The following is a 26,705-nucleotide window of genomic DNA, read 5'->3' on the forward strand; positions in this document are numbered from 1 at the left end:
CATGTCCTGGGAGTCCGCCCAAATGTGCGATGATTCCCTTCTAGCAGCACTAAAAAATATACACTGTGTAATCAACGGATAGCTAAATCATGCAGTTCAACAGCTCTTGTACCAAAAAGATTTAAAAGACAATATTCAGTTTCTGAAATCCTTCCTGCATACTATCTGTAATGATCGTGAGGCAACCGTAGCTGGACTGAAGATCTTGTACTGCTGCTGTTTTCATTGTTGTCTGAAATGTAGCTTTTTCTTCAAAAAGCAAGGTTGCTCAGAGAACACATGTGAAGAGTGTATGGTATCCACAACAGCTCACGTGAACCTCTTTGCCAGTCTGACACGGAGTTGCATCAGGTATTTATGCCCTCAACAAAGGTACTAACCATTTGGGGTGAATTTGGGAAGTCAGCAAGAATCCCGTGATTAATGTGAAAAGACTCATTTACAATACGGATGTGCCAAATCTGCACTAAGATAACATAAAATGGTCAAATTAGAGTATAACCAGATTTCTTTCATATAGGCAATACAGATTAAAAAGAGCTGTGAAAGTTATATTCATTTTTGTCCATCCTTAAAACAGTCATTTTCCCTGTATTTGTAGAAGAAAAGCTAAATATTACAATAGAGGTCAGCTATAGTTCAGCACAAAAAAAAAAAAACAAAAAAACAAAAAAACCAACAAACCAGGAAAGCTATTTCGAATTAAAAAAAAAACCCACACAACACTTTTGTTTGCCTAAACCTACAGAGATGAAATTTTGAAATTTAGATCTGTCTCAGTTCAGCTGTTCAAATGGAAAGTATATGGCCTTTTTCTCCTTCAACAATCAACCACAGTCAGCTCAGTAGCCAAAAAAGAGACGAGTTTGTGTGTCCATTACAGAGCTCTCTCCGTTTCCCCTGCCCTCCTTATTCCTGTGTCTTTATCTCGTCCAGCAGCATTGTTTTCTACCCCATCATACTCCGTGGCTATTCTTCCATAACCTCTTGTGCCTTCCCTAGACACCTATATTCCCCATGCACACAATTTTTCTTTCTAGCCTTTATGTTCTGCCACAAACTGCTACTACTGCTTCCACAGACCAGAGTTTCCTAACTAAAGATGGTTATTGATGTACAGTACTAGTGTTTTAGTGCAGTAGCAGAATCAATAAACTAGGAAATACTGCTTTGTCAGATTTTTCCAGTGCATGCTGGGAAATATTTTTACTGCCTTTGGATGGTCACAGAGCTTTTCTTTAGAGATCACACTGGAGCATGAACTGTGTCTTCCCTAGGAAGAACTGAAGCTCTCCTACCCTCTAGTGACTGGAACAGAATAGAGCACAGGGTTGCAGCTTTTTTTTTTTTTTCCCCTCCTCTTTTAAACAATACTTTCACTTCTCCTAAATCAGTACCATGCTTCAGCATCTCTTAATTTTATTTTAAAAGACACTACGGCACAAGCCAGAGTCTTGAGACACGAACGACCTGCCAGTATGGCTTATGGCTTAAGATCCAAAAACCTGTACATAAAAAAATTCTTTAAAATGCAGTGAGATATAGTGTACAAGCAAAAAAAAAAAAATTCCAGTGACAGCAACCAAGACAGAAGATTGGCTATTCTGGACAAAAAGGACCAGAGTTTAAAAACCTGGCTCCCTTTCCCAGGACCCAGAGCCAACCAGCGTCAAGAGACAGCTGTGTGTGCATGCGTGAGAAAATGGGGGATCAAGCTACACTGATTGAGTGAAGGCACAGTAATTTCCAGAGCTTTAGTTAAAAACTAAAGTGCTGAGCTCTTCAATTATTCCATCACTTTCTGTCATACGGCATTCAGGGATGCCTGGCGGCTCTCTGTGCCGAGCGCCGCAGGAAGGGCTGCGATACCCCTGGAAGCGGGGCTCGCGGAGCTGCCGTCCAGCTCCAAGGGCTCTACTTTGCACTTCTATTGACGAAAACATACTTGCTGCCACAATACCTGAGAGGGTTGGCTCCTCTACATAGCACACCACAGTTGTAATGAATATAACAAGAGGAGGTTAATTATTCAATTTATTTAGGCGTAAACCAGTAGTTATATAGGGAAAATATCAAGATGCGTATGTGTTCTCATACGAGCCAAATTCTGTTTTTCAAAAAGTTAGACTGTATAGCTCTCAAGCTGGGTACTTGGGCCTGCAGTTTCTATATCATTGTTATTTACTCAATAGCAAATTAAAGCTTTACAGAACAAATAAAAAGCCACAGTCTGTTTCCCAAACAAGTTAAAATCTAATGCAAAAATGGGACAGTACAGGAATATAAAAGTAATGGAAGCCTGCAGGGACACTACAGAAGACCAAGGAAGCAAGTTATGTAGATATGTAGCAACACACAAATCTTAGAAAACCTATTATGTTGCTGATAATGAAAACTTCCTGCTCAGTCTCCATCCCAAAACCAAAAGGAATTTCAAAACCCACAGGAACAACCAAAAGAAATACTACCTCTCAAATTCCCCCAATGGGAGAGGCAACCTAAATGACTAGACTGGGAACCAGGAGAGCCATGTTCAACTCCAGTACTGACTACTGGCCACCTTTTGGTTATCCTTAAGTAATTCAAGTTTCCCATAGCTCCTTTTTGGTTGTATTTACACCCATTTCTGTAGCACAGACAGTTTTTCTCTCTTTCTACAGCTCTTTGCTGAGTGGGGCTTACTGTCACTTGCCACTAGACGCTACAGTAGGACCTACAATAAGAGAACAGCAGCAATTTCTCATAACATTAAAAAAAAAAAAAAAAGGCAAAAAAGCAAAAAAGCTGCCACTGCATTTGGACAGGTTGCGTCTAGACTTCAGAGTTTTCATATTTTCACACTTTCTGTTTCAGAGGAGGGCACAAAGATTTTGGGAGTGGACTTTTTTTGAAGAGGAAAAAAAAAAAAAAAAAAAGCACGGATTACCTTGGATGAGGTTCGCTTCTTCCGACTTGACCATCTCTACTCATGAGCCCCCACCATCGTACCAAAAAGAACCCAGAGAGAGGAAAAAGAGAAGAAGTAAAACAGAGAAAGTGTTTAGTAAAATAATTCAAACAGCAGCTTGTCAAATGTGTTAGAAAAGCTTAGTAATAAGTAGGGGGCTGGATCTACTACTGCATTCATCTACCTCCCCTCCCTCATGGAACATAACAATCAAACTCAAAATACCTGCATTGCACCAAAAAAAGGAGGAAATTAGAAAAAAGAAATCAAGAATAAAAAGTGAAGGGACCCAGAACCATTAGTAAGAAACATGGCTTATACTTTTGGTGCCATCTGGTTCCACAGTAAGCTAATTTAAAAAGGAAAAAAAAAATCATCTTGCTGTTAAGTGCTAATGTGGACAGAGCCATTTCACTATTCTGATTCCACTGGAAATGGCTAAGCAATTTGCATTTGAAATATGAGGGCTTAAAACATCGTCTTTAAAAAAAATTACAGTGTGCACCAACTCTTCTATCATCTGCACTCTGAATGTTAACTAAGCACCCAAGAGTACCAAAAGCTGCTACATTAAACCAATGTATTTTCTGTCTCACTGGCTAGGTCCACTTTAGCCCATGCCTTCGTAAAAATCCCGGAAGAATCCCTGAGGTTCCTTTGACTAAACTAGCTTTTTGCTAAAGAACCTTTATGTCTTTGCTTCCCCCCTTCCTGCAATCCACTGACGTACGTGCCAACAATGCTCTTGTACAAGTTAGAGGGGGGATTCACATCGCAGATCAAAGCCATCTCATATTCTAGATATATACATACGACAACAGTGTTTTGAATGTTGTCATTAAGCTTTTAAATAATCACATACTGAGGTAGAAATAACTCTACAATTATCTTAATATTAATTGAGATTTTACAACTCAAAAGGCAACTGTTTGAAAAATAAATAATGAACAGCAGACGTCCCACGTTAGCTTTTTATTATTTTGCCTTCCAAGTCCTTGAAACATTTACGTTTCTATAAATCCCCTTCAGACTGGAATTCCATACCTATAATTCAATAAAGTGCTGTAAACAGCAACTTTCATACTAGACTACATTGAAGACTTGTAGAAAGATTTTCTCTTTACATATTTATTACACATATTTAAAATTAGACTGGCTTGAAAACCAGAGCTCAGTAAATGCCTGATCTTGGCTTTTCCCCACCCCTTGCAGGACAGGAACAGGATGAGTTCACCACACAGGTATGCTCCACACACTGTAAAACACTAGTAGGAATCTTAAATGATGAAAACAAAAGCAAAAAACCACATGCAGACCCAAAATTTGAAAATTATCAGCTTCACTTGTGGTGTTACCAGTCTCTGCCCAGGTTCTTCTGCGTTTCTAGCATCACTAAATGTACCATATTTCAGCATCAGGAGCCAAGTTCAATTGAACTCAGTCAAGAAACTGTCAGTGGCAAAATCAGGGTTTTCAAAAGCAACCTCTTCCTCTTAGCCAGCATGCTCCTCCCCAGGATTGGTGCAGTTAAATTGTAACATCAAATCTCTGCTTTTAGATTTTACATGAATAAATTTTTTTGTCATTGTCATGAAAAAAAGAATAACTTTTTTTTTTTTTTTTTTAGTGTTAAACTCCTAGGTGGAAATCAGAAAATAGTATGCTCTGGAATAGCGATCACAACAGGTACGGTTCATACATTCACTTCAGCAACCTGCACGTTGCAGTGGTGGATACCACACGCACGGTACACAGAGAGCACTGCCACAGTGCACGTCATGCCTATGAGACAGAGACATCCAGCTACAGATGTCTATGCAACTTTTACCCAGTTAAATATGGGGCTTTTTTTTAAGTTATGATCTATCTTAATTTCAGTATTGAGTCTCAGAGGATGAAAATAAAGGTGGCATTTCCCAGTAAATCAGATTATGCCAGCTCTTCCCCCCCACACACACACATTCCAGCTATAAATTTGATTTCCTAAGCCACTTACATTTCTCTTGAATTCTCCTTGCTTGACTGCTAGACTCAAATTTAATACAATCACTCCCATGTCATCTTCTAAACTGTTGGGATCTTCCAGTTTTAAAACCTGTTCAGTAGTTCTACAAGCAAAAAAAAAAAAAAAAAAAAAAAAAAAAAGACATGCATTTATTGACTCCAGTTAACTTGAGTTCGTTATTAAAGGTCACACTGAGCTGTGCAAATTTCAGCTTCTTGTCTGAAATTCCCAATATTGAGTTTAAATGTTAAAACGGGAAATCTGGAGTGTTCCTTCTTAGTTCCAACAAAATACACCCCCGTTTTAATAACGCAGCGTAATGTTTATATAGCACTGCTTAATACTCATAACTCTCCATATGCAGATGCACACTGAATTAAGTTACTTCACAGTGAAGAATAGTGACAGAGAAACCCATTCAAGTGAATTTTCTAAGATTAATGGCTGGGATCCGACTTAGAAGACCTGTCTTCTGCCTCACCTCCGTGTGCGTTTAATCTCCCCCCATGACTCACTTCCCTCTCTGAAAACAGGAATGCTGGTATTTACCTGGTGGCACTATCTCATGGATAAATTCATTAATGTTTCTAGAAATTCAGATACAACAGCCACGGGAGCTATAATGTATCCGCTCAGGGAAAACTCATTTTCTCAAAAAAAAAAAGTCACACAGCAAGGGAGTATAACAGAGAGAACTAAAAGTTGAATTCCTGGCTTCCAGCTTCACATTGAGACCAAGCAGCAGCAGACAAAAGGCGCAGGGCTTGCCTCCGCACTAAATCAGGGCCAGATGAGCTGCCGCGGGGATGGATGGCTGCGGGGGGAGGCTGGAAACGGGGCGCTCGCAGCCAGCCAGGCAAACCGCTCCCCAGCCCAATTACACACAGAAAGAGGCACCCTGCGCTACATGGGGCTAAGAAGGGGTCTCAACCTTCTCCCCCCTTTCTTCTTCCACCTCCATAAATTATTCTGGTGTAGCTCTCCCTAAACAATGCTGCACATAGAAACTCTTATTCCTAGAGATGAAAAGGAAAGGGTGCCTTCTGCTGAACTGGGCTCCATCCAGGTTGGATTTGAATCCGGTACGTAACGCCGGATAAAAGCATGCATGTACAGGATTTATCTCGAGCGATTTCTTTTAGAATGTGCTCCCCACCCTTCTATCAAAATAAGTTTTCATGAATGGACAAATTCCAAGCTAGAGCAAAAGCATTTCATTATTTTCCTATGTTTCTCAATTAAGCTGCATTAATAACCTTTGATTAAATAAACGTATTACCTATTGAGTTCAAGCTCAGCGAGTGCTACAAATGCCGAACCCATGAAGTCTGAAGAGGTTAAATCTCGATCGTACACCTGGTAACAAAATAAAATAAATATTTCTAATTTTTACATCATAAGCCAGTTTTATCCCAGCCGATAAAAGAACAGATATTTTAAGCCCTTTCAGTTCAATTTCATGTTTGAAAGATCAAAGCTTAGATATAATTCAGGGATAATTTTCCATCTCCCTGCTTTAATTTGTATTTTTAACTAAATATTTAAACAGGATTTTGAAAGTATCTTCTTAATATTATGTAAACAGAGATATGTGCGCTGCTAAGGATTGTGCCTGTTCCTTTATGCTCTGCGCAATACCATAATGAAACACTGCACAAAAATCAGGTACTTCTGGCTACAGATGTTTTAGCAATTAGTGCTCGCAACTGGTAGCTTGCAGTTCTGGTAACTGTAACGTTACTCATAATGAGAAAAGGCTTTGCTACTTGTCACGGCTGCATCCCAGGTAATAATTCTGTTCAACCCAGCCAAATTACACTCTTAAAATGTGCTTATGAAACCGCTATTGGCTTCACTGAGTTTGCACAAGCACGGTAAGAGTGAGCAGAATTTAGCTCCATAGCTTTAAACATATCCAGTCGAGGAGTTTTATTTCAACTTGGGTTTTTTGCAGACGGAAAGCAAAACATGCAAGTAAAATCTGGAAAAGACATATGTGCATTTTAATTTGAAATTGCTGAAACTCTTAAACCGGATTGTGTTTTATGTTACATTGCTACAGTGAATAAAAATCAATACATTTCTAAAGTCAAAAATAATTGCTTAAAAAAATATTGACACATCTTTTAAAAATCTAAACCCAAAACTTACCTTAATCCAGAGTTTTTGATCGAGGGTCTGTACGGGTAGCACAACAGTTTCATCCCAAACTGGGTTGAGGTTCTTGTAGACTACCTTACTTTTGTACAGAGTTTTCCCATTCAGTTTAAACTTCACATATGGGTCACTTGTACCTGTGATAATTAATAAAAAAACAGATTAGCATGCCCTCACGTAACCCCACAACCTTAAACTATATTTTCATAAAACAATAAATAACAATTACGAATGGTAATTACTTATTTTATATATATGAGCATAAACTTAATTACCTATATAAAAATTGCTAGTTCATACAGGAAATCTATCAGACAGAACGAGAAAGTTGTTTGAAAGCACGCAACAAAAATTCTTCATAGTTTGCTTGATGAAGCTGTGTTATTCTTAAAGAGCACTAATTATTCTCTAGTAACTTAGTTAACATTTTAACTTGGGAAAAGAGCAAACACAAGCAGGGATGAAGGACGATTTGCAGGCCAACTAACACCACAGACAGTGAAAGAAAGAAAATGTGATCCTGTGACTATGAATATATAAAAATACCAAAACTCAAAAGCGTCGAAACTTGGATAGGAGCTCCAAGGAAACCAGTAACAATAGCTAAAATACCCGTCAGGATTTCATCACTGGTGTCACTTGCCAATTTACTTAAAACCAAATTTGAAATTTCAGTGAAAAAATACTGACATTATTCACCAGCTCAGGATAAAAACCACATACAGAATGGATTCCGTAAAGGCAACAAACAATATTCAGGTAACACGTTTTTTAATCCAAGTGGCACAATTTGCCATGGCAATAACGTCCCATATTTTTATGGAGCAGATGTCCATGGACAGAGCGTGAGGCTCGCGCCACTCGGCAGCAATAGAAAGACTTGCAGCTGTCAAAGGAAAACAGAAGAGGGAATCAACTTTTTATTATTGTTATTAAACCAGTGGCATCTGCACTAACACCAACCACCTCACAAGGCACCATACAAAAAGGGAAACAAGGTACATGAAGAATTTAACTAGATGGTTGATTTAGTAATGCATACAGACTTTGCGAAAAAAAAAAAATACATCTCACAAGCTGCAAATAAGGGAAAGAATAAAACTGACGTGTAGCAGCATATACAATCAACTGATCCCAGGTGCCGTTCATCTGTCATATTCAATATTGTATTATACCTTATAATTAGAATTAAACTTCCCTCCTAACAGTTCAATATCATTAGAAGAATAACAGCTAACGTGATGGTCCTGGCTGCCCCCCAGCCTGCAGTGTGGGCTGCCAGCCGGAAAAGACTGACTCCTCCACCAGACTTCATATTCAGGACTAATCTGAACCTGTCCTCCCCAGTTCCCACTGAGATACTGGCCGACAAACACACAGCAGTTCAGGATAACCCAGCGTAAGGCCAATACTCAGTCTTGTCAGTAGTTTGGTGAAAGAGTGAGAATGTGAAAAATCCATATTTAAACATCCAAAGCTCTGATCAGTGTTATGTGAAGACAGACATAGACTCAAGAAAAAAAAAAGCTATGTGTTAGCATCTATTTGGAATTACGTAGTACTGTAAAGAACTGTGCTCCTGGGACATACTGACTTATTTCTAAGAGCTATAGAAAGTTTTTATTCTGTTTTAAATTCAAAAGGGAAGAGTTGTAGAGCCCTGGCCTGGCCAATTCTGCACATAAAGGACATTTCATTCACAGAAGTAAAACAGCAGTTGGTTTGTCAAATACTACCTGCAGCTGATCCCTTTCCTAAACAGTAGTTGTTGAAATCAACCCCTTTTTGTGAAAAATGCTGCAAATTTAAAAAGAAGTTTCTTTTCCTTCTCCTCTAAGAGAGAAGAATAATAAAGGCCTGATCCAAAGCCAGGGAAGTCAGAGGGCAGCTTCTCATTGTTTTCAGTGTGTTAGGACTAGACCTTTCCCTAGACGACTACTCTGAATTATGATTATACTCTTCTATAAAACGGACAACTTAAAACCAGCACTCTTTCCAAAATGAGTGGGAACACAGAGATAAATCGTAGCCCCACAATGAAGTAGCCTTCAGAGGATGCAGAAGTTAAGTAATAACAGCATTAAGCTCTTCGGTGTTAGTTTCTTCTAGCTCCTTTAAAAAGAAAAAAAAAAAACAAAAAACAAAGAAACCCTGGCTTTTATTTACAGGATAAGCAGGAGCAAGCTCCATTATTAAAAATAACAATAATAGTAATAACGTCCGCTATTCTGTGCATGAAATAGCAACTGGCTGAGACAAGGAAAGCAACTGATGAAATGAAAGCATGAAGAGGGTGATAGAGGCAGGTGGTCTATGGCCATAACTCATCTGCTTTTGGCACAGAAAATCCATGAACGAGGGCAAAACCTGAAAAGAGAGAGAGAAAGAGGAGACAGAGAAAGCAAACAGCCAGCAAGTTCAATATCTGCAAGTACAAAACTCCAAGGCCTTTCTCTGATGATGGGAAGCAAGAAGACTATAGCTAAATAAGCATTGCAATTGCTCTGAAAGCTTTCCAGCTTGTTCTACAGTAAAGGAAAATAAAAGAGGGGGAAGGGCTGCCCAGCACTGCTCATGTGAGCCAGGCTTTAGCAGTCATTCTCAGAGAGAGAGAGAGAAATTTATACATATAAAAGAATGTGTTTCTTTATATTTACATGTATTTTTATATATGTACGTATATTTATATATATTAAAACATACATATGAATATAAAAGGAATCTATATATTTTTATAACTATATATATTTATATAAAAACATATAAAAACCAGTAAGGGGAAAAAAGCTATTAAAAAAAAAAAAAAAGAGGCCTTTAATTAAATAAGATTGCCACTCTGGGATCAGGCCTTCATGCTTGTCAGCTTACTCTCAAAATAAACATCTCAAACTGGGGCCTCAGTGGTGTCACTTACTCTAGCAAGGCACACTGGGTAATCCCTCGCTATGTTGACAGCTACATAATGTTCAAACTGTTTCACGGGTGAACGGCGGCACTTGCGCGAAAGAAAAATATTAATGCTGGGAATTAATAGAAAAAGGGATGATGGTTTACAAAAGCCAAACAAGGAAAAGGTGTCAAGTTAGTACCGGTGTTAATTGTTAGGGAAAATAATTGTGGAGGGGCGCGGGTTTCGGCGGCGCTCGCCTGTCTGGCTGTCAGAGGGGTAACATCTCAACTAGGCAGGCAGGGGAAAGGGGTCGGCGGTGCGGGAGCGCGGCTCCCAGATCATACAAATGACGGGCTGACACCTCCGCGCCGACAAACAGATGGACTTTCACCTCCGCGGCAGGAGCTGGCGTGCACCGGGGCTCGGTGGCACTCGCTGGGGTGGACCTGAATGGCCAGGAGAGAAGCGATGGGCCTGGATATGGCACCACAGCCCCTTCTGGGGCTTTCAAGGCTTCCCCCAAGTTGCTCCTGTGATGTTGACAAAGCTCCTGTACCCCCCTGGGTCATTGTGCCCATTTCTGTTTTTCTTTAAAGACACCCCAGACTGCATCCTGACGATGAAAAGAGGTTAAAAAGGAGACAGGGAATGAGAAATAAGCCAGGTGGACATGCATCACCTGATGGGATGAACAGCGCACACTGCAAATTATTAACTGCATTTGAATTCAGCGCTTGAAGCCTTCTAGATTCAAGAGCAGAAAGATGTCTGGTTCTATTAAAAGCTATTTATTAGAGACAATCTACAAACTGGCCAGAAAAACATAGCTTTTCAGAAAAGTGTCTAGGGATTTTAGAGATGAACCAGTCTAAAACAGGATTTTTTTTTAGAGTTTTCCTTTAAACATGAGAAACTGATAATTTTCTGAAGAAGTCAGACCATTAGGGAGAAGAAAAAAAAAAAAGCTTTTTAGCAGCCATTTACTAGTGAAGGCAACCGAGTCAACAACTTTTAAGCACATGAACCCAGACTCTTCTGCACTGCAAGGTCTGAACCTGTTCATCTGTCACATCAGCTGTAGCAATGTCAATGGGGTAACGCAAGGAGACTGATTGTTCTTGAAGTCAGCTGAGAATTTAGCCTGAGAAAAATAATTTTCTGGTGGGAAAGGCAAGGTGTGATGCTTTGAGGTTAATTTAAGTGTTAAGCAATGACAAGAAGGTTCCCACACAGTAAAATATATGGGCAAAATATATAAAACAAACAAGATTATCTACTTCTCAGCCTAAAACAAACCCAGTAAGAGTAAAAAGAAAGAATGACCTCTAAAAAAAAAAAATCATTGCATCAGCTGGGCCTGTTTTCCCATTAGAGAAAGAACATGCATCTCAACAGCGATGGTCCCTTGAATTCATTTGCATAATGTCCATTTACTTCTATTTTCTTCCACTAACACTAAAAAGCAACGCGTGCAGGCAGACCAAACATCAGCTAGAATCTGAGCAAGCGTCAGTGAGCAAAAGTTGCTGGGACAGCAGCAGAGAGGGTTTAGTAGCCCAAGAAACTGTTAATGGTGTTTTTAAACGGATACTGCTGCCCTCTAGCAGCTACCGACAGATACATCACATCAACTCTTTAATACTACTACACATTTGCTTCATAACTAAAAAAAAACCTCAAACCAGAGGACCCGATATAATTTCAAGCCACACACTATTTTATAGGAGTAAACTTACTGGAAATGTAGCATATGAAGCAAGTCTCGTTACATAAATAAATAAATAAATAAAAATTACTACCAACTTGCCTTAAAATCCTGAAAAATCAAAGAACAGTGTGAAATATAACCTCGACCATCTTAAGTTTTGGTTAAAAACCTAAATTTTAATCTGAAGAAGGAAATGAAGGATTTATTTTATATGCACATAAAAAATAAATTTCTTAGTCTTCCTAGAAATAGAATTACTAGAGTTATTTACAACAAGGAGTAAAAGACATTTTAAAATGGAACACACACTTTTCTTTTTAAGTGGAAAACCACTATATTCTTGTAGTGAAATAGCTGAGATCAAGGCTTAAAGCGGAAATCAGAAAAAAAGTATTCTGCTGGCAGGCAATTCAGGTAATTTTGGGAAGTTTTGTGCCCAGCTAGTTTTACATGGCCAGATGGAAGTGAAACATTGCTTGGAAACAAGCATCACCAATAGGTTCCAAGGGAAAATAAATAAGCAAAAAAATAAAAACCCTGCAAACCAGAAAAAAACCACCACAACAAAAACCAATAAACCAAAAAGACCAGAGAAGTGTGAAGAATGCATGCAAACCCACAGATGATGAGGAAAAGAGAGGGGAAAAAAAGCCTGAACTGAACATTAATAGAATGAAAGCAGTGAATACAGGATGTTCTATGCAAGACATTTCAGAAACAGTGTTTAAAAAAACCTGAAGGAACTAAGAAAAACCACAAAACCCTACCAAAAGACCACATGACATACGTCAGGGACACAACAACACACAGAACAGACTTGCCTATGGCAAAAATTAGTCCAATTGAATGTCATATTCCCAGTCAAGGGTCAGGTATGAAAGCACAGGAGGGCACGAGGACAGGGCAGAAGGCACGTTTATATTACTAGGCAGCACTGAGGACCTTCGGTGGGATTAGTCGCATCTTCTTGTATTCTCAGTCTTTGGCCTAATAAAGTCTCCTCATAATGGTCTCAGAAAGATGCAGTGTGAGTTCTTAACGCAGGCAGGTGCCCCCCCAAGAGCCAGCTCTGACAACTGAGAGAGCTTAAACTGTTCAAGAAACCTGCTACCCAAATTACAATTACCTACAAAAGAAGACTCATAGGGTGTTCTCTGGGCCCTACATATTCTCTTCCTGTGCTGGCATCCCTATAGTTCTTAATTTAACATTAATTTACCAAAGGTGGCTATGCATATAATGGACTAATTGCTTTTGTTTTAACTCAGTCTATTTTCCTGAGGTTCCTATCCCTGTGCATTCATTTCCCATGGCCAGTCCAGGAGGCACGCTCACTGGGATCACTGTGTATAAGGGCAAACTTTCAGCCGCACGTGTTGCACTTCCAGAAACAGGACTCGGCACAGACAAACACTTGCAGCACAAGCCCTTGTATGGAGAGCTACACCGGATCCAGAAAACATCAAAGTAAGTACCCAGCACCATTCAAATTCTTAGCATTTGTAAATTAGCCATGATTACGCCTTTCAAAAAGTGTGAAAAGTTGCCCAATACATCTCAATAATTAATAAATCTGAAAGACTAATGATCTAATTGCAGATACCCTGAAAACAGAGAAAGACTAAATTAATCAGCATGTTTGCAGGGAGCGATTCAGCCTAATTGCTCTGAGCATTTGCTTTCCAAACAATGGACTTGCTCTAAGCTGACAAACACCCAGCGCAGCACAAACACATCCTTTCCTCCAGCACCCTGGTACCAGCAAGGACTCAGGCAGCAGACAGATGGGAGCTATGAGTGGTGGGCTACCGCAGATTCGTTACTGCTTGAGGTTAAAAGGACCTGTTGTTCTGCCCTCTTTGATTTTATTTTGCCCTTGGGAGACTGAGCTTTGGCACAGCTTGCACTGATGTTAGGAGCTGCCCATGCAGCAGAGCAGCACAGCCTCTTTGCCAGCTCCAGGAGCCCACTGGGACCCTCTGGCAGTGGGTGGTGTTAGGTGGGAGAGCAGATAATGATACGCTCTGGATGGGGGAGGCAGGATGGACCCAGAAAGATGATGGTACATCCTGTACTACTGCGACCCACCCTGCTCCCTTCACACGTTCTGCCGCCTGTAGCATGAGAGGAAAGAAATGAGGGCAAAACCAAAGTGCAGCAACAGGAAACAACAAGGGAAACCTGAAAGAGATAGAGACAAGGCACAAAGATCCTGTAAAAATCTAGAAAACACAAAACCGTGCGGAAAAGAGACACACACAAAATTCAGACTGCAGCAACGCAGCTGGGGGTGGGGGGAAGACGGCAACCACAGCCACTCACCAGCTGACATCACATCCAAGAAATACATTTCTTGTAACCGCACCATTTAACGGATGAAAAAAAAAACACACTCAGACTTTGAAAGTACAGGATTTGGAAACAGGAGGGGCTTCTTGCCTTTACAGGCACTCAAAACCCAGTTTCTGGTTTTTTCTTATAGCGGTAGAGCTGGGTTTGTCAGCTCAACGAAGGTAACACTTCCTTACAGCTCTGGCATCGTATCGCTACTCCGCATCACAGCGTCACCGTTGTGCAAAGGTGACTCGTACAAGCAGCAAAGTGCACAGTCAGAGCATCTCATTGTCATAAGGGAGCAGGATATTTCAGATTTCATTAGACTGACTCAAACGAACACCAGGTATCACCCTGCCCTGTAAAAGTGAACCAGCGAGTAGAAATGGGCTCCAGCCTCTCCCAGTTCAAAGCATGTGGAGCTGGAAGTTGCAAGCTTCACAAAAAAAGCCTCAACAAGGCCATAAAAACACTAAGGGTGCAACAAAGTGACAGCAGTTACAGCACTAGTGATTAAGATTGCGTAATATTTTTTCAAGCCAAGTAAGATACAATTATCTCTATTTTCTGCAGACCTACCAGTACTCCACAGATTTTTTTTTTATTAATAAAATGCATTTCTGCTTTCTTACTACAGTATTAAAACTACATAGATCACAAACTCCTCACCATCGCCGTAATATACCATGTCATCTAATAACAGCAATACAAAAAGCACACAAAACCAAACTGTTGGTACTGTGTAGATACACACAGAGATCCATAACCTCCAGTGTTTGGTTCATCAACTACAAGAACTATAAATAGGGGAGGACCCATGCACCATCTAACATTAGGCACCAAACACACATGCGGGTGACGTGAATGCTTGCTTGCCAAGCTCACCTTGCCATGTGCTTAGGCAGCTTCTAATGTATGACGGAGTTAGACTGTATCCCAAGAAGCATCAGCGAGAAGTAAATAAATCAGACTCCAAGCAAACTGATGGCCAAGAGGTTACACCTCTGCCATCCTGCACCCCCAAGAGGGGACGCACTGCAATTTTGACCCTGAAAAGGATTTTTCAGAGCCTCTCCACTTTCCACCAGAACCAAGATCCTAACAGCACTCTGCTTCCTTGGCTCAAGTACATATATTGGGTGCTGCTGTACGGAGGTTTTTTTGTTGGGTTTGGGTTGGGTTTTTTTTTTGTGGAAGGGGAAGGAAAAAAAAAAAGGGAGAGAGAGAAACACTGCCATTCTGATTTTTTTCCTCCATCGTGTATGCACTTTACAGGAAGCAACAGGGAGCACGTGCCACTGAGCCAGTCAGGTTGATGCACCGCACCTGGTCTATAGAGAGCAGGTACAAGGAGAGGAGCCACAGAAAGTAGGGACTGGAAAGACAACGGACTGATGAAAAACAGCGCAAGAGGCAGAAGATGAAGAGGAAAGCAGCGAAGAACAGCAGTTAACAGGTATAATATTATGAAGGGGGTGTGGGGAAGATTAATAAAAATCTGGTAAAGTGAAGGAAGAATTTAAATCACACCAAAGGGAACATATATCCTGAAAAGTGCAGTACACAGCGAGTTAAAAAGCCTGAAAAAATACCTGGAAAGTTTGGGGGAAAGTAGAGTCACATATTGGTCTTAGAGCCTGCAGTTATCAGCAGAACTACTCCTCACTTTTACTCAGCCAAATATAATTAATAACTATTAAGCATATAATGCTTAAATTCAAGGAGAGCCCTGGGAATTTGCCGAGTAGAGCCAGGAGTTTCCAGCAACAGCTCTTTCCAGTGGCAGAAATATTTCTCCTTTGCCACGCACCTTCGGTTTATTTTTATATACACAGAGATATCCACTTCTTGCATTGGGGCGGGGAGCGGGGGGGCGTCCCCGGCGGCGGGGCTCGGGCAGCGCTGGGAGCTGCCACGAGAGGGCATCAACCACCCACGTTGGGGGGGCTCGCCTCCCTTCGGCCCCAGCTAGGCACAAAGCTGAGTGACAACGAAGGGGGAAGAGGCCACGCGGGAGAAAAGGGGTAGGACAGCACACCGAAGGGCCGTTTTCCTCATCTTTGAGAAGATACGGAACTTGCCCCCCCCAAAAAATGGGAACTGATGGGGTCGATGACTGCTCTGAGGCTTTTTTCCAGAGCAACTGCTGATACCGGAACAACCAGATACTAAAATTTAGAAGATTTACAAAACTTAAGTTAAACCTGATTTAGGCTAAAGATGCTGGCGGACACTCTTCACTCAGTCTGGTTTTTCATGTGAACATTTTGTTATTTAATGTATAACAGACTCCACACAGTATTTGGAGTCAGTTTCCATCAATGACCAGGCAAGAAGTTACTACTAGGTATGACCACTTTATCTGAATAAAAGGAGGACGTTGCTACTGCTACCTACGAACTCCAGCACTCTGCCACCACTGCTACCTAAGCAGAGCATTTTTGCGGTTGCTCACACACGGCTGACCAGAGGACGTTTCCAACTCCAACGCACACACAAAACACAGAACCAGCAATACAGCATTACCCACTGGAGAGCTCCAGTGCCTCGTCACACACACAAAACCACGGGGAAGAGGGACTGAAACCCTCTCTCGGCTGTGTCAGGCAGCACTGCTTGGTTAGCTCTAGAGGTTTGCTGTTCCCAAAACATGAATGAGGACGACTTAGCCTTCAGCCCACGCCACCATCTGACTTGCAGGATATGTCGGCTGTGGACAACATGTTCCTATATTCAGATTATTTGGAGTAGGCTGGTATACCCTAGTGCAGCGGCTGTATCTGGCATCGTGGTGGGGATAGAAGGGGGAAATTGCATTCTCCCAGCCCACAAGTTTTCTCTGAGGTTTTCTCACGTTGACGAGATGAGCAAAGCTGACAACTTCCCGCTTTTAAAAGTGCATTGCAAAAAAGCACAGTGGCTGCAGGTTAGGCCTGAGAGTCATGTAAAAACCCTAAGTAACACGTACGACAGCAGACACCTATAAGGATGTGCATCAGGGCATAGGCAGCATGCCTTTTTTTTTTTTTTTTTTTTTAAGGAGCTACCACTGCAACATGATGGTGACTGAAGAATAATCATTAAGTCACTATTTCCCCCCTTCCCAGTGTCTGTGCAAAAAAAAAGCAGGAATTTTATTGAATGATGCATCACCTCACATACTTGGTTTACTAAATGAGTGGTCATTTGCCCCAAAGCAACAGAGACCCATCAAAATGCTTTCTTTCCCCCCACTTGCTTATGTTGTTTCATTGTGTTGTCCAATGCTTCACTAAGACAAGCATTTGCTTTCTTACGCATCAAAACACAGCCTAGAGCAAACTATGCTTTGGTTTCTTTAGAAATACTACTCTACTGGAATTGCTCATTTATAGCATCTTTTCCATACAAGCAGCTGGATGTGTCCTGACTTGTGCAGCTTGCTAATAAATCTGATGAACTGCTACACTGTTAGAAAATGTATGTTTTTGTTTAAAGAGTAAAGATCTTAATCTAAGTATTCATTCACTCCTTCCAAAAGCTGGGATCTGGGAGGAAAAACAAGCATACACGTGGCCAAGAGTTACTGTTTGGTGAAGACATGAAAAACTAGCATGGAAAAAGTTAACTGAGATAATAGATAAGAGAAATCCCAACAACAAGCACCCCACGTGAGAAGGTTTCTAAATCCATACAGGTCCCTCTAGATGCAAACCATCACAGGCCTTCAGCCTGTGAAAATTTATTTTCTTTAAAACTGTACGAATAAACCCTATGGTTTCATCTCAAAAGACAGAAATTGCTCATACGCTTGCAATGCAAAAGTATTAGAACTGTTTCCACATGCAGAAAAAAAAAAAACAAAATAGAGAATAAATATAAAATGCAGAAAGGTTGGCCATATGGAAGAGCTCTCTGACAGGTTCAGATCGAAGGTCCTGCAGCAGCTGCTGCTGCAGAGCCCTACAAGCCTCTGCAGAGCCTCTGGCAGGACAGCTCTTCCCTCTGCAGTAAGCGGAGAAACTACCAACTGGCTATTTACAAGCACTTTTACTCCCTGTTGCAACAGCCTGAAAAAGAGACAGGTGAACAGCAGGTACTTTCACACAGGTTTTCCAGGAATTCCCCAAATCTTTTCTAATTTAATTGATACATCATTTGGGGGTGGGTTTTGAGGGTTTGGGTGGGTTTTTGCATGTTGTCATCCTTAAATTGCATCTCAGATTAGAGAGGGGATTGTTGGCTTACAGCACTGCTCCCCTGGTTTCCCTTTTATTGAAATCTTTACAGATAACCCCAAAAGCACTCCTAGAGCAGCTCCATTACTCAATGAATTTCAAAGTATTCTTTGGCCTTTTTTTTTTTTTTTAAGCTCAAATAGAATTTCTCAAGGTTAATGACGCTGCAGTTCCAGAATAGGTACAGGTGCTAAGTCCAGCCAAGGAGGTGCTTTGCAGCTGCACAGTCAGACCAGAGGAGCAGCGAGCAGAGGGCAGCTCCCTCCCCTGTGTACCTAAGGTGGATAAACCCAATTGTTGAGTGCTCTGACCCGGGCAAGGGACACAAGTCAATGAGTTTCTGTACCAGTGATAAGAAAAGAAGCCAACTGCTGCCAGACTGGAGTCAGTGAAAGAAGAGCCATGTGAATTTTAAAGGAAATCAGCTGAAAGGTCAGGCTCACCACAACGATCTCTGATAACCAGATTCCGGCCTTCCTTCAGGTGGATGGTCAGCAGGTAGGCAAAGGGGCTGGGCAGGTCACTCAAGCAATCGTTTGCTTCCTCTAGAGTCTAAGGAGAACAAAGAAGTCAGTCACCGCTGCACACCTCCTGAAGTGGACCATGAATGAACCAGGTGTTCTCTCAGTTTTGCAGAGACAAAGTTCTCAGCTTTCACAGAAAGAAAAAAAAAAAAAAAATTTCTTTCCCAGACTTTGTTTCATTATGCAAATAGCTAATTACCAGCATCAGGTACGGTCAACAAAAGCAAGTGGTAACACAAGGAGGGCTACACCTGAAAATGAGTGGTAATATTAATCAAACACATGCACAGGTTTTCCAAATCCTACCAACTTACTGCATTTTTTTTTCTAGCTGTTTCTTGTGTATTCATAGAATGCCTCAAGTTGGAAGGGACCCGTAAGGATCATCGAGTCTATTTGTACCCATCTGCTGACCTCATGAGGAAGTACACATTTCACATAGCTACTAAGAGGACAGCATTTCATTATACAGTTCTAAAAGAGAGAAACGCAGCACTGGGCAATGCTAGTTGTGAGGTTTTGCAGTAGCAAACTCAAGAGGATTCTTGTTCATCAGAGGTGCTGCCAGGGTTACACACCTCAGCAGCAGCAGCATCCAGCCGGCACATTAAGTGAAAACAGCCTCTGGACAGCACTTGGGGGGGGGGGGGGGGGGGGGGGGGGCAAAGGTAGAGAAGTTCATCCGGAATAGGCAAATATGCTTTACATGAGAAAAGCACGTGTCAAAACACTGCCAATGCCTTTTCAGGCTGCCCTAAAGCTGGTTTTGTTGTCCATCAAGCCCTACAGCTATGTTAAGGTATTTGCTGCCTTTGTTTTAATCTAGTTTGTTCCTGGGCTTCTAGTTGAGCATTTATGCTGATGCTTTCATCAGTTACCAGTAAAACATAGAAATTATAGAATACTTTAAAAAAATCCAGAACATTTAGGTCTATTTAAAACATTAGCAACTGCTTTGCACTACTAAAAAAAAAAAAAAAAAAAACCAAACACACAAACCAAAACAACAACAAAGACACAAAACCACCACTAAACAAACAAAAAACCCAACAAACAAAAAACAAAAAAACCACACTGGAGAAATCTATAGAAGGCTTCTTCTGCTGGGTGTTTAAATTTGTAAGAACCTAAACCTAAAATAAATTGTGCTTCTGATCAAGTTTCAAAATGTTTTAATATGAAAGGACTTACCATCTGGTTATCAAAAATTTGAGACGATATGGAAGAGTCTAGATCCATTTCTCCACATGGGTACTATAAAAAAAAAGATACAATGAATGAGACAACACTAATATAGGGATCAAGAAAATAGTCCTAGTATCAGTCAAGAAAGTACTCATACATACGTGTAACCAGTGAAATCCTTTTACTTCTGCTTATAGAACCTTCCCCTCCATAATTTAAATAGACAATTCTTTTTCCTCTTTTACAGTAACTGCACTTAGTCTCTTGAGTTTAATCTAAAACAGTAAGTGCCTGCTTCCAGCTATTGGAATAAATTCTTCTCCTCCCCAGTATGGACCTGTGCTTTCAGTGATGAAGGTCCTTCCCCCAAACTCTCCCGATGCCTGAAGGTTATTGCATCTGGTGACTCGTCAGTCAGCATTGCAATGATGATCCCTATTCCTGAGCAGAAATTTATTTGTTGAATCTCAAGTGTGCTCGCTAAGATGAAATAAAAAAATGCCAGAAGTGGTGAAGCAGTGGCAGCAGCAGCAATATCCTGGGGTTGGAGAGCTGGCTGCTCTCTCACTTGACTACAATTTCTTCTTCATCACCCAAAAGGCAAGGTCCAGGAAAAGTTTTGTTGTTTGTTTGGGTTTTTTTTACAAAAAAAAAAAAAAAAAACAAACAACACCACACAAAAAACTCAGGGGAAAAAGAAAGAAATGGTCAAAGGGAAAAAAAGATGTTGGACATGTGCTTCCCCCCGCTTACTGCAGTAACTGGAAGATTCAAAGGATTTTTTTTTTTTATCTAATGCCCAGCATAGGAGAGGAAGTCCAACATTTCTTCTTAAATACTGACTCATCTAAAAACTTGAGACTATGGTGGCACAGCATCTAGACTATCTGGACACACAGAAGGGATTCATTGGTCAAGACACCTCTGATGCTATTTTGACTGCCACAACAGTCTATGATCATCATTTTAGCTGAAGAGGACTTACACACCCAGGCAACTCTTTTGGTCTAATGCAGGGCAATCACAGCCCATTCAAATACAAAGATTTATACTAAAAATAACCTCAGTCTACAGAAACGCACACAAGGTGGAATTCGATCCTCATGTGAAAATGTTATTATGTGCAGTGTGGTAACATCCAAATCTCTCCGATGAGAGCTGCATTGTGTGGAGCACTATACAAACAAAAAAAACCCCAGCTCCTGCACCAAAGATCATAAATCTTAGAGATATTGATATGCTGAAATAAATATAAATATGCTTTTGTGTAATTCTTCTCCTCCCTCCAAATACAGATATTACATATCAGGAAGTACAGTAATCCAGCATTGCAAGTAAAATTTCACTTGCATGACAGACGAAATTTAACATTATGGTTCCCACAGTAATCGTAACTTGGCCACCTTGCAAAAACACATTAAAAGTAGAAAAATTATCATCATAAAGAGCAGCAGAAGAGTTTTCTCGCACAACAGAGCTGAGTTACAGCTGCTAGGGGAACCCTAACTTTGAATTTCCTGACTAGTATGCATAAAATTTCACTTGTGTGCATTAAACCTAGTATATCTTGTAGTCTCTGGCTTCACAGGAATCTCCTTCAGGCACCATCGTTGGCACTGATAATGGTTTCTCTTTACAGCTTGTTTTACATGGCATAAACACAGAATCAAGGGACTGTATTGAAATTCTAAAATAAAGTTCTCTCTCTGCTAGCTTGATATCTTTTATAATAAAAAAAATTACCCTCAAAGTTATAATTTGGTCTTTAGTCTGCTTTTTGTTTACTTGCATTAAATCAACAGATTTTGAACAAAGACTATAATTTTAAATAAAAAAGCTTGTTCTTTCATTTTAGCTCCATATAACGTAAATTGCTATTATTCTAGGTAGCTAATTGCAATGAGACTGCTGAATATAGACAACAGCCTCGCTGAAAATATGGTCCTAAAATGTTGATTTTTATCTAACTACAGTGGCATTTCCGAACTTTAAACAAATGCGGCCATATCCACCAAGCAGGTCACAGTCCCAAGTATATCTGTGTAAAAACAAATCAAATGAGAGTATATATATGAATGTATATATATATAAAAAAATATCAATCAAATGTTCCGCCTGTCAACCTCTACCTCCTCTTGCTTTCTGCAGAAGAGTGATTCAAAATACAAGGGCACTGAGTGCATCAGCAACGGGACATGGCTTTGGGTTGCCAGTGACTCACTGCAAGGTGTTAGTAAGAAGACGAAGAAGTGGTGTTAGAGCACTTCAGCAATGACGTGTGACCACGGGCAAAACCTAACTGCAAAAAGTGGCGTTAACAGTGCCCTTTGCAACCTAAATCAATCAGGGAGGGATTCAATGCAACTTCAGTTGTTTCTTCACCCTTCCAATTTGCCTAGCTGGGCTGCAATAGAGAACAGATAAAGTAAATCTCTTAGCAAATGGAAATATGGTACCTGTGGCAAGAGCCTTTATTGCAGATGGCACGCTCCAAGCACTGACAGCTCTGTAGTGAGAGTTTAGACGAGTGTAAAAACCACAAGTCCCCACTGAGCTCATGCATGAGGCTCGGAAAGTATCTCATGATGTTGGGTGACCAAAGATAATCAGGAAATGAGTAGGCGGCATGTGACAAGCAATTCAGGGGTGGGGGGGAAGCTCAACCTATATTTTTGCTTTTTTTAGTTTGTTTTGTTCCAGGGATCTGCCTTCCTTCTGATTTACCTCACTGATCCATGAAGGATGCTCACAAAAGAATGATACAAACCATTGCCATGCTCCTCAGCAACCCCAGCCGCTAATAGGAGACCAACAGCCTCTGCAATAAACTGTTCCCATCCGAGGCCCACAGAGTACAAATTTTGTAGCTGTTCAATGAAGTACAAGAAAAGCTGAATATTGAATTTTTCACCATATTCAACTTAAACATAGTGAAATTTGTTCAGTATTCCTTATCTTTTTCTGCTTTCTTTTGCTTCACTCTCTCCTATGTATTCTTCAGGGAAAAAAAATCTTTCTGCATTTAAAAGTTGTAATTGGAGGCAGATTACAGGAAGGAAGGTAGGATATTCACATAGTGAGATGATTTGCCATAAAAGTAAATACTAAAGGTTTTAGACACACAAGCACATATACAAATTCACATTTTGGGAAAGATATAAATGCTGCAGAGAATAAGCCAGACTCAGACTGTGCGTCTGGAGGAAACTTGACTTGAAGTTAAGCTATGCCATCACTATACAGGTACCTCCTCCTAAAGCACTTTGCCCAAAGTCAAAGCAGGATTTAGGATTAATTTTGGTGATGCTATGGTAAATTTTATGTTAGAGGGTTTGGTCTACAACAGCAGGAAAGAACTGCTGCTATCATTATAACAACATGGAAAAACTCCTAAAATAATGGCATGTTCATAATGTCCAATCTACCTTATACTGAGTGACTTGCTACAACTTTTGAGTAAAGTTTAAACGCAGAAACAAAGTGATATACCATCTCAGCTATTTTTCTCTGAATAATGGTACACTCCAGTAAGTTGAAGCCAATGTGTTAACAATTTAGCAACACTAAAGTGGAAGTGATGGTCAGTAACCACCAGTCTGACATTTTGCATCACAACAGACTAGGAGCTGACACTGATTTGATAAGAATACACAGACCTTTGAGATGCAGAACAAGCAGTTTTATATCAGAAAGGACCATTTTCCCCATAGCAACACTAACCATCATTTTGAACATGCAGTTAAAAAAAATGTTAATTAACCTGTGAAATCACCACTCCCAAAGGACGACTTTAAACCAAAACGTCTGTTTCCCATTTTTGCATCTCAGATGACTAAGGAAAGCAGCTACCTTACCTGCAATAACTAGGTAATGGGAAAAAAGCCTCAATACAAAGTTCAAAATCTAACCTTCCCAGTGAAAACTCAACAGGAGGAGATACACTTCCACAAAATGTAAAGAAAACAAATTTTGCTTAAAATGTTTCATGCAGTCACAATCTTCACCTGCTGTCTATATTACAAAGTCGTCATGCAACTCCACAGTATCCCCCTCTTTGCTCAGGCCAGGCAGGAATTACTGTTTCATGTCAGATTTGAAGCCCATTGTCTCTGATCCTCCTGTTCATGGGATATTATTTCTAATCACAGAAATACTGACCACGGGGTGGGGAGGGCGAGGGAAGAAGGGGGACAAGACAGGGAAAGCAGAGGAAATATTTCGGGTTTGCACCTCCTCTAAATAATCACAATGCAACCCCAAAGGACAGCCCTGAGCGTGATGCTATGTGTTCACTCTTCTCCATCACGTGCTTGTTTTGGTTAATTCCAGGTAGAGGCAGAGTTCACCTCACTCACCCATCATCTTTCACCTCTTGCCTTCATCTGGGTCTTGCGTGGGCAGATGGCAAATTGATTTTGCTATATAGCAATCCTAGTAAGCTATATTAACTAGAAAGGATAACCACAGCAAAGTCTCGCAGCAGCACATTTCAGAGCTCAGAGGGCTGCAACAACTTTTGACTTAAGCAAGCAATTCCAACAAATCCAAAAAAACTGAAGTATTATAACCTTGCCAGAATAAATAAAAAAAAAATGGAGCAGGGTTATTTTGCAGCTCCAGACTGACAGAAAGGCTACCTGAATTAGTCTCCAATAATTTGTGTATCATGTACGGTTCATGCTTATTTTTATCCCCCATTCATTCCTTCAGTAGGGCCCCCTCCTCCTCCCTTTATAACCCAGACAGTTAAGGAGAAACACAACAAGCCCGAGGCAGGCACCGAGCCTGGCTGATGCCCAAAGCCACCTACCTCGACCCCCTCGTCCATCAGAGCAGCACTCAGGCGGGCGCTCTGCAGCAGATCAAAGAGGTTGTCACTGGATTTCCTCTTCTGCTGGGACACAGGGCTGCCCACGACTTGCGCATCCAGGTGGGCGACTGTCACCTCCGTGCGTGTCGCCTGCTGCGATGCCCACGGCCAGTCCTCTCCCACCGGCCTCACCGAAGTGCTTCTGCTTTTCAGGGACACCACAGACCTGGAAAAGCTCTTGGGGGAGCAGCTCGACAACACCCGAGTACTCGAATAAGTCGTTTCTTCTTCCGTAAGAGCCTCCACCTCCAGCATGTCAGGCACTGAAACGCTGAGGCGTCGGTCCAGGGAGTGGACCTTCCTCTCTACCATTTTGCTAGACCTCTTCTTTGTCTTCTTCACACTTAGGTTCTGCAGGAATGGTCTAGTTTTCTGCTTCAGGGATCCCCAGACGGATGGTTTATCCAAGTCCATTGCTGCAAGGGGAATTTCAGCAATGCCTCCTGCACAAAACGGCTTCAGCGATTCCCAGGGTGACTCAAAGGAACGTAGGAAGAAGGCAAGTCAATCATGAAAGTGAACAGCCGCTGAAGATTATGATTCATGTTGTCTCATCTTGAAACTTTCAATCATTTTTCTAAACAGTTAAAACAAAGCATGCCACATTAGTAAGTCCTTCCAAATACAATCTGGTGGGTAGGTTTGATTATTTAGGAGGAAAACAGCCAGAACAAGTATTTAATCCTACACTAAAATGCAATGTCTGCCCACTACTTTATGATTGCTAAGAGGAGATGTTATATTTCTTCTTCTGCTAAGTCCTGATTTGTGAAAATTTGAGATTTATCCAGTTTGAAACTGTTTCTGTACAAAACTTACTGATGGGAGTTAAATCACGATAATGCTACCACACGAAAAAATGTTGGCAAAGCTGGCACTGTAATTTCTGCTGACGCTTTTCCAGCCTATATAAGGGGTTTGTGGCTATTTCCTAAGCTATATGGATTCTTGCACGATGTGTTAGCAGAAAAGAACAACACGAAAAACAGCTCCACAAAGGGGCTGAGGCTGAAGAGGACACACAGGACATGAGGAATCCGAGCTGAGACCCCAACACACTCCCTTGCATTAACCCATTGCCAGTGAAAGTCACCGCTGCACAATTAATCTTCCTCATAAAGAAGGCGACTGAGAGAAAATGAGAACAAAAATAGATGGATGGATCACTTACAGATTTTGAAAATCTACTTGTGGACTCTTGACTTTGAGTTGATTCACATTGAGCATTTATACAGTAGGGAGAAAAGAGCCAAAGCAAAATCACCTACTGTATCTGCATCGTAAGGGAGCAGTCGAACGGACAACTCTGCGCACAGGAATACTCTCACGGACAGCGTCTTTCGTGGTTAACAGCTGAGCAACCATCCTTATTCTGTGAGGCAGAGAGAGTCAAATCATCACCAAAACTCATTAAGAAAAAAGCTGATGAAACCTGCAGATTTATTCCTTTACAGTCCCAAAGACCCACACAGAGGTTACAGTATATACCTATGTCCTTAGAAATATATACTGTTAACTACATGGACTGCTGCTTCCAAAATTCACAGTGTATTTACGTTATAACAATTGGATAGCTGATCAAAAATTATTTACCCCACTATTTTCCTGGTCACTAGGGAAAATGCCAGAACAGGCAATAGAAATACAACTGTTGGTTGAATCCAGATAGAGAAATCACTGCCTCCTTCCAAAGAAATCTACTCTTACATTCAATAATTTGAATGAGGTTGTATAGCCAGTTACTTAACTTATTTAAATAATTTTATGACTAACCCCACCATACTTACAGAGTGTTCAGGCATCTACAAGAAATGCTTTAACTGTATTACTACGTAACTAAAGCTGCACAATCCTCCCTCCCATTTATA

At 40.8% G+C, this 26,705-nt stretch overlaps 1 protein-coding gene across 1 annotated transcript in view; it reads right to left on the reverse strand.

The window, feature by feature from the left end:
• The window catches only part of MCTP2 (multiple C2 and transmembrane domain containing 2), a 107,387-nt gene extending 81,216 nt beyond the window's left edge, over nt 1-26,171 (reverse strand). Inside the window, exons 1-8 of the mRNA XM_075045036.1 lie at nt 26,106-26,171; nt 24,778-25,414; nt 19,974-20,036; nt 18,702-18,810; nt 7,104-7,246; nt 6,232-6,308; nt 4,944-5,055; nt 2,927-2,962 (exon numbers count right to left, since the gene is read on the reverse strand). Coding sequence (XP_074901137.1) covers nt 2,927-2,962; nt 4,944-5,055; nt 6,232-6,308; nt 7,104-7,246; nt 18,702-18,810; nt 19,974-20,036; nt 24,778-25,251 — 1,014 coding nt within the window. The 5' untranslated portion in view covers nt 25,252-25,414; nt 26,106-26,171. The remainder of the gene's footprint in view (nt 1-2,926; nt 2,963-4,943; nt 5,056-6,231; nt 6,309-7,103; nt 7,247-18,701; nt 18,811-19,973; nt 20,037-24,777; nt 25,415-26,105) is intronic.
• Nucleotides 26,172-26,705: the final 534 nt, after the last annotated feature.

This window comes from Buteo buteo, chromosome 13 (assembly GCF_964188355.1).
Source record: "Buteo buteo chromosome 13, bButBut1.hap1.1, whole genome shotgun sequence".
In the NCBI taxonomy this organism is placed as follows: Eukaryota; Metazoa; Chordata; class Aves; order Accipitriformes; family Accipitridae; genus Buteo; species Buteo buteo.